General features: G+C 37.9%; 2 protein-coding genes across 4 annotated transcripts in view; one reads left to right on the top strand and one right to left on the bottom strand.

The window, feature by feature from the left end:
- Positions 1 to 3242: 3242 nt before the first annotated feature.
- Positions 3243 to 5395, top strand: LOC111437611. The gene is made up of 2 exons (XM_023075663.1): positions 3243 to 4738; positions 5130 to 5395. Exons 1-2 carry the CDS (start codon positions 3335 to 3337, stop codon positions 5226 to 5228), a joined length of 1503 nt encoding a protein of 500 aa, XP_022931431.1. The 5' UTR covers positions 3243 to 3334; the 3' UTR covers positions 5229 to 5395.
- Positions 5396 to 5852: 457 nt separating this feature from the next.
- LOC111437591 (AT-rich interactive domain-containing protein 2-like) overlaps positions 5853 to 8737 on the bottom strand; it is a 5001-nt gene continuing 2116 nt past the window's right edge. For all 3 annotated transcript variants that reach the window (XM_023075627.1, XM_023075629.1, XM_023075628.1), the window contains one exon: positions 5853 to 7222. In XM_023075627.1, the coding sequence (XP_022931395.1) occupies positions 6332 to 7222 (891 nt within the window). In that variant the 3' untranslated portion in view covers positions 5853 to 6331. The remainder of the gene's footprint in view (positions 7223 to 8737) is intronic.

Here is an 8737-nt window from a genome sequence, read left to right as displayed (position 1 = left end):
ACATGTTTTAATCCACTCGAAATATTCTTTGTTTTAGTAAAAAATCATTATAATTTTAATATTAGTGGATATTAACATTAAAATGTCCAATTGTTAGGAATTACGACTCTCCACAATGGTATGATATTGTTCACTTTAAGTATAAGCTCTCGTGGTTTTGCTTTGGGCTTTCCTAAAAGGCATCGTACCAATGAAAATAGTATTCCTCATTTATAAACACATGATCTTCCACTAAATTAACCAATGTGGGACTCACTTCCAATAATCCTCAACCATCCTCCCCTCGAACAAAGTACACTATAAGCCTCGAGCTCTCGAATAGCCTCCCATTAATCAAGGCTCGACTCCTTTCTTTGGAGTCCTCGAACAAAGTACACCTTTATTCGACATGTTAGTCACTTTTGACTACACCTTCGAGGCTCACAATTCTTTGTTCAACATTTGAATATTCTATTGACATGGTTAAGTTTACGGCATGTCTCTGATACCATGTTAGGAATCACGACTCTCCACAATGGCATGATATTATCCACTTTTAATATAAGTTCTCGTGACTTTGCTTTGAGTCCAATAAATTTTAAAAAAAAAAAAATTATAAATTCCGAACTAATCATGACAAAAGAAACAAGTCACATTATGATGATTAAATAGAGAAAAACTTTATCTTTAAAGACATGGGACATTACATCTTATTACAAAGTTTTCATTTCTTTTATATTTTAATTAAAATAAAAAAAAAACTCAACCACGCCTTTCTTATCTATAAATGTTAAATTTGACAATAAAAGACAAAATAATTAGTAACCCCAACACAAAACCTAACTATTGAGTGTGAAAAGTCATGAATGCCCTTTTCATTTGTGTTTTTTGTTTTATTATCCATCCTTTCAATATCTAAACTAAATTCAATAAATAAATATTTTTACCTTTTCTTTTAATTTAATTAACTTAATAAAAATAACTTCAATTTTTAATAATACCCTTAAATTAGTTTAAGCTAATTTAAAAAATACTATGAACTATTAAAAGTTTCATTTATACTTAAAATATATATATATAGTCTTTCAAAAAGTTTCATTAAATATTTTTATATTTTATTAAAGATAAAAGGTATTAATATTATTATTATTATGGATAAAAGTATTAATATTGTCTTGAAAAATGTTAATAAACTTTAGCAATACTATTCTTAATTTTAGAACGAAGAAAATTAATATTCATTAATATTCTTACAATTTTTTTAAAAATTTAAAAATATTTTAAATCTTTTTAAAAAATTTCAACAAGGCCTTTAATTTAAAAAATGTTAAAAAAAATACGTCTTTAATACCACATTTCAAAAATACATTTAAACTTTCAAAGGTAACATTAAAAAGTTCCGAAAAATTTATGAGGCATCAATAGACAGTTTTTTTTCCTCTTCTATATTTAGTAGTAATATTTTATGGATATTTTTTAAACATAGTATTAACCGTTTTTTAATTTGAGGATATTAATGAAATTTTTTAAGTTAAAAGCTATTTTTTAAACAAAATATTAACGGTCTTGAATTATTGATTTATTTTTAAGGTGGGACCCACTTAAATGGAAAGTCCATGTTGACAAATCTTCACTCCAAGCAAAGGGCTCGACATACGGTACCCAATAGAAACAATTAACCTTAGTCCAGAGGAGCGACAAACCTTAAAATACATTTTTTTTCGTCAAGTCAAATCATCACTTATATGACGTGTGTGATATTTATACTAAATGTGGTAAAAAAAATTTGATTACTCGAAAAACTTAATTAATCTAATCTAATCCTACTCTAAATTTTACCTATTTAATCTACGGTCATTACTATACTTTAAATGCGGAATTTACCTTAAATGGGCTCTTATCGACATAAGTTTGCCTTTTATTACCTCATGAATAACGAATACAAGGGAAAGAAAAGAAAAAGAACAACGCAGAAACAAATGTCTTATACTACCCTATGAGTTATTATGCGATTACAATTCAACCTATACTAATGATGCAAACGGGAATTCAACCTAAACTAACCTATATTATGAATGCAAATGAAATTTAACCTATACTAACCTATACTACAAAATGAAAACAACTATCTTATGCATGTGTCACGATTCCAGGATGTGCGATGCTGCCGTCGATCTCACATGGGTGTCTTGCCTTTATCTGAAAAATATAGTAGCACGAAGCTTGAGTATTTCTAGAATACTCAGTAAGTGACTCCCTATCGGGGTTATGCAACAATCACATGCAAATGAGATGATGGGACCTATCTTTCAATCTGTTTTCCTACGCGTGTTGTCCTAGGGTAATTTGGACGTGTACCATATACTTTACACACAGCCCATATGTGCGAGTATGGGCTCACATTGGTTGGGGAGGAGAACAAACCACCTCTTATAAGGGTGTGGAAACCTTCCCCTAGCAGACATGTTTTAAAGACTTAAGGGGAAGCCCGAAAGGGAAAAGCCCAAAGAGGACAATATCTGCTAGCGATGAATCTTGAGCATTACAAATGGTATCAGAGCCGGACACCGGACGATGTGCCAGCCTTCTCGCTATTCCCCGAAGGGGGTAGACACGAGGCGGTGTGCCAGTAAGAACGCTGGCCCCAAAGGGGGTGGATTTGGGGGCGGTCTCACATCGATTGGAGGAAGGAAAGAGTGCCAGCGAGGACGCTAGGCCCCAAAGGGAGGTGGATTGTGATGTGCGACATTGGTTGGAGAGGAGAACAAACCACCGTTTATAAGGGTGTGGAAACCTTCCCCAGTAGACGCATTTTAAAGGTTTGAGGGGAAACCCGAAAGAAAAAAGCCCAAAGAGGAACAATATCTGATAGCTGTGGATCTGTACCGTTACAAATCCAATCCAACCGGTACGATATTGGGTTGGGTTATAAATTTTACATCAATATACAAGTTGATTCATTTTAATACGACAATCGACCTATATATTTCCCCAGTCGACCTACGTCCCAATTTCCAACCTCTAACAATAATCGCCAAATGCCAAAAACGAAAACTAACCTTCTTCAATTTGGCAAGTAAGGAAACAAATCAGAGAAAATTCACCCGAAGAAAAAAAAGTTACCTTATATAAATTTATTCTTATACTTTACTTTCACATTGTCAACTCGACTTTAAACCGTGTGATTGTGACCAAAAATGGTATGACATTCAAATTTTTTTTCATACCGATAGCCATTCTTACGTGTTTAATGATATGCAAAATTCCATTAACCCAAACTCGTATGGTTTGGGTTGAATTATGAATTATTTGGATTCGATCGAGTTAATTTTATAACTGGTTGACAAATTCGGAAATGAATAACTCGGACGAGCTTCCAGCCAACAGAGGCTCTCAATTCCGATCAGTCCCAAAACGCTTCATCTTCCTCATCCTATTCTTATCCGTCACTTACATTGCTTACATTCTCAAAGTCCTCTACTCCGGCGAGCCCTGCCCCGACGGCGACGAACCCATCACAGTCAACAACCAAAAAATCACCGTCCCTTCAATTTCATCAGAACCCTTTATCAGAAATCAAACGATCCCCAATTTCCCACAAAAACCCCATACCCAAACGGAAATCCAAGACATAGTGTTCGGAATCGCCGCATCGGCAAAGCTATGGCAGAGCAGAAAAGAGTACATAAAGCTCTGGTTCGACCCAACAAAAATGAGAGCCGTCGTCTGGTTGGATGAGCTGGTGGCGACGAAGGCAGAGGAGGCAGAGCTCCTCCCGCCGGTGGTGGTGTCGGAAGACACAGAAAGATTCGCATACCGGAATAAACAGGGGGAGCGGTCGGCGATAAGGATATCGAGGATAGTGGCGGAGACGGTGCGTTTAGGGGCGGAGAATGTGAGGTGGGTGGTGATGGGGGACGACGACACGGTGTTTGTGGCGGAGAATCTGGTGAGGGTTTTAAGGAAATACGATCATAATGGGTTTTATTACATCGGAAGCTCATCGGAGAGCCATTTACAGAACATGAAATTTTCGTACGGAATGGCGTACGGCGGCGGAGGATTCGCAATTAGTTATCCGTTAGCGAAGGAAATCGAGAAAATGCAGGATGGGTGTTTAGAGAGATACCCGGAGCTTTATGGCTCCGATGATCGGATTCAGGCGTGTATGGCGGAGCTCGGCGTTCCACTGACCAAGGAACCCGGATTTCACCAGTACGACATTTACGGCAGCCTATTCGGACTCCTCGCAGCGCACCCAGTGACGCCGTTGGTGACCCTGCACCATCTCGACATCGTCGACCCCATCTTCCCGGCGGTTACAAGGCTGGAAGCGCTCCGGCGACTCTTGGTCCCGATGCGGCTGGACTCTGCAGCCCTGATGCAGCAATCGATCTGCTACGACAGAGCCAGGGGGTGGACCGTGTCCGTCTCGTGGGGCTTCGCAGTCCAAATTTCCCGGGGGATTTTTCCGGCGCGGGAGATCGAGCTGCCGATGAGAACGTTCTTGAATTGGTACCGGAGAGCGGATTACAGTGCGTATACGTTCAACAGCCGCCCAGTTGTCAGAAATCCGTGTCAGAAGCCGTTCATCTTCTACTTTTCCGATGCCGATTTCAACTCCTCTGCAGGGGTTACTGTGACGGAATATTTGACGGAGCGTTCGCCGCATCCGTTTTGCAAATGGAACATGGCTGATCCTGGTGAGCTTCACATGGTCGTGGTGGTTAAAAAACCCGACCCCACCATTTGGGAACACGTGAGTTTCAATAATACTCTTAAATTTAAAAAAAAAAAAAATTGTATTACTATTTATACTATTATTATACTGGAACTTTCAAAAGTTTCATTAATACTCTTCAATTTTTTTAAAAAGTTCAAAAATATCTTAAAGTCATTTACTATATCTAATCTTTTTCAAAAATTCAATAGTATTTTTGAAACATGATAATAATAAATTGTAGACAGTTGATGTATTTTTGAAGTTTTTGTACTAAAAGGATAATTTTATTAATTTAGCGTATTTACATACGTTCGTTAAATTAAGGGTATTATACCCAAGGGTCGTTCTAAGCTAAATTTGTATTCGTATTGTTAATACATGAGTTTTTATGTATTGAACTCAACAATGGTGGATTTGTTGTTCTCAGGCACCAAGAAGGAAGTGTTGCAGAGTGATGGGAATGGAGAAGGAAGGAGTGTTGAGTGTTGATGTGGGTACCTGCAGGGAAGGGGAGATCAGTAACTGATTTAATTTATTTCCTTATTATTTTAAATACAATTCATATCTCTTATCGACCCTTCAAACACGATATCGTTTATCACAGGTATATGAGTCAATTTTAATGCATTGATCGAATGTGAGAATGTCGTCCTTTACCTCTGTGTTATAGACACGATCTCCCAAGCCTCGACGTTATCTTTTTCTTGGCTCGCTTTGGCAGGCACAATGAGAGAATATATAAAGCCGATACAGTCATAATGATATTGTGATATTATTACATAGCACCGAGACATTGTAAGTAGCATCGTGACACTACGATTAGAAACATGTTAATGCATGTTTTCGTTGTCGTTTAGATATAGAGTGTCTTTTTAGTAAATGCTCAAGAGTAGTATCTCAATGCTACTCGTGGAGCTTCGTTGACTTGGTTTGTTGCAGCGTTGCAATGATTTTAGGCACACATATCTAATGTTGCCTCCTCGGACTTACAAGCTTGTTTTCTACTCTAAATCCTTACGTTCATCTATTTCTACGTAACAAACTCAATTTTCTCGACAATTCCTATAAATGTTTCATTACTCCCGAATAGTTGTTCACTTCATCATTAACCTTGTGCACAACCAACTATTCTCTTATCCGGTTTGATTAGTAAACAAAAAATTCTAGGCCTTCTTATAATAGGCGACAACGATGATTCAATCATTATATTTACAAACATGTTACCTCGACAAATAATTTAAAAACATGTTACCTCGACAAATAATTTAAAAACATGACAAAATTTTCCACGAATCAACCGATATAAACGTGTCTGGTGAGCTATTCTCAAGCTTTCTTATCAGAGCCCCTTGGAATGATTAAAACCAAACTCCAAATACAAAACCAAGAACTATCAGATTGAGTTCCACACAACACAAATTCAGAACAAACAAATGTAGCAATGGCCATCTTTGATCCTCATATTTCTCACCAGCCGATACCATACAGATCCTCCCCAAAAAATATAATACCTAGCACCATAAAGTACCGATATCGGTGTTGTATAGCTAAAACGTAACTCGAGTTCTCGTCAAAATTGCGTTCCTTTCCCTCTTTTTTAGATACTTCGGATTCTGCTCCAGTTTTAGACTACTCCACATCTGTGACCTGTCTGTTTATAGAACATTCTAAAGAATTTGAGCCTAAAATTTCCATTGCCTTGTCCCCAAATCCACCACTAACACGACCGAACTCAAAATCTTCATCGTCGCTATCGATGCTATTCGGAGTTACGCGATTCTGATAGCTTCTCAGCCGTAAAAGAAACACATTGAAGTAATAGCTTATCAGATTTTTCCTTGATTTCATAGGAAACCATCTCAAGGAATAGTCCCAAAAGCACCGATTATGATTGTTGAAACCTGACATAGCCAACTCCTTGAATCTCTTTTCCTCTTCAACTGTCCATTGCAGAGATATTTCCTCCCCCATTTGATGAAATCTCCATGCAAAGAATGTCGAGCCAAGCTCGAGCTTTAATCTCATCCTTGCTTCAGCTATGTGAAATCTAAAACATTCAACCGAACCTGGAAATTGGCAGCCACATGAATCCGGTCTCCCTCTGCCAATGGCGCGTCTATCACGTACGGAATTACTATTTCTGTGTTGAAGAGGCCACGACCGTGTCCCTAGCCATTTAGAGTCACTATCAGAATTATTACCAGTCCATTCAGGTAAATCTGCTTGACATACAGCACCCACGGGAACCGTCTCCTCAGCTGAATCTTCATTCGGATGATCGTCTTCCATTTCAGATGGTATATCACCATTCAAAACTGCTTGATTCTTGAGTCCCTTTCCAACTTCTGTTGTTAGACTACTAATACAATTACTTCGAACGGTTGGACAAGAATTAGAACACGGGGCGAGTACGGACTCAGTCAAAGCTTTAGATCTTTTGCTGCAACTTATCCTTTCTGTAGAGAGGTGATGGTTATCAATATTATCCTCATAAATGGATGGATGCATCTTTACTTTCTTCTGCAAGTTTAAACCAATTTTTTTTCCTCAAACTCAGTAGTTCATTTCATTCTGTTTAAACAAAGAAACCATTGACAGATACGCTTCTTTCTTCGTAGCTATAACTTATGCTTCCTAACCTAAGGAGCAAGTACATAGGCACTGCCTACACTAAACATAAATGGCACTAGAACAGATATATTCAATTATATAAACATGTCTCATAAACTTATATATGTCATCAGCATATAAGCATAAGTGAAAGCAGCCTTTCATGGTTCGGTTTAATAAAGGATGTACGAAACCAAATAAGTTAATAGTTGTGTCCAAGTGTATGAACATGTCTTTGTCATAAATATATCAAAACAAGCTCAAAACGATTCCCGAATTTTCAAAAGGAAAATAAAAGATATATGAAAAGTCTAAAGCAAAAGGATAATTATTGCACGTCATGACAAATTACTTAAACTGTGTCGTTTTTACTTCATAGATCGTAATATCCTATCGGCAGAAGGAAAGCTTAGACTGGGAAATAAAGGTGGCAAAGTGGATGGAATGATGAATCTTATAAACTAGGAAATAACTTCCCTCCCTATTTCTATTGTAACCTTGCCATGAGGAATTGGGCTCCCCTTGCCAAATGGGGCTGGTGTTTCATGATGAGAAGGAGACCATATGAGGAAAGTGAATGCCACAAAGTATAACTCAAAGTCTTCAGTATTCAATGGTGTTGGCCTAGCAAAGTGTCAGAGGCCCGATGTCAGCTCATTGGTGGCATGCATTTTAAAGGGCAAGCCAAGATTTTTTGGTCTAAAGGGGTGTTTGCCCTCCTTTGGCGGCTTTGGTTTGAGAGAAACTCGAAACTTTTCAATAGCCATGAGTCTGGCAGGGAGGTTTTTCGGGATCCTTTAACTCTTTTTGCTTCTACTTTGTCTAGCACTTCTAAATTATTTTGTAATTATAGCTTATCTCGTTGTTACCAGTTGTGCATCTTTTCTGTAAGCCTTTGGTGTGTGGGGATATCTCATCTCCCCTCCTTATGTATTCTTCCCTTGATAATGAAAAGTTCGTTTCTTATCAAAAAAAAAAAAAAAAAAACCCTTACGAAAAACCCCCTTAATGCCTACAAACAACGTTGCACGAAGGAAGATACGAGACATATCCTTTTCCTAAGTGAAAGCGGTCGTATTCACATTCACTAGGTTACTCTTCCTCCTAGGTTCTATTAGCATCATCCTCCTAAATCCATTGGACATGGGAATTTTTCTTCCATCTAGAGCTCTCACTAATATTCACCACCTCCAACGATCTCCTAAGCCTTATTCAATCCTCAAAATTCTCGATGAAACTCTCGTCCTTTCAATCCTACTCATCTTCGGGAAGCTATGTAAATCCACTTTTGATTTCCTGACCCTCGAATCCCCAGATACATTCATATCCATCTCGTAAACTTTCCTCAAAGAAATCATCCTTCTATTAAGTTTGAAACCCTATGAGCTGCCTTGAATCTCCACCCCCCCCCCCCCCCCCCCCCCC

The sequence above is a fragment of the Cucurbita moschata genome, unplaced genomic scaffold, assembly GCF_002738365.1.
Source record: "Cucurbita moschata cultivar Rifu unplaced genomic scaffold, Cmos_1.0 Cmo_Scf00064, whole genome shotgun sequence".
In the NCBI taxonomy this organism is placed as follows: Eukaryota; Viridiplantae; Streptophyta; class Magnoliopsida; order Cucurbitales; family Cucurbitaceae; genus Cucurbita; species Cucurbita moschata.
The sequence above is the reverse complement of the archived record's forward strand: the minus strand, read 5'-3'. Positions and strand labels throughout refer to the sequence as shown.

Coding starts and splice junctions, on each gene's coding strand:
- LOC111437611 (XM_023075663.1), top strand. CDS start 3,335: ATGAATAACTCGGACGAGCTTCCAGCCAACAGAGGCTCTCAATTCCGA. Junction 4,739..5,129: donor ACCCCACCATTTGGGAACAC/GTGAGTTTCAAT, acceptor TGTTGTTCTCAG/GCACCAAGAAGGAAGTGTTG.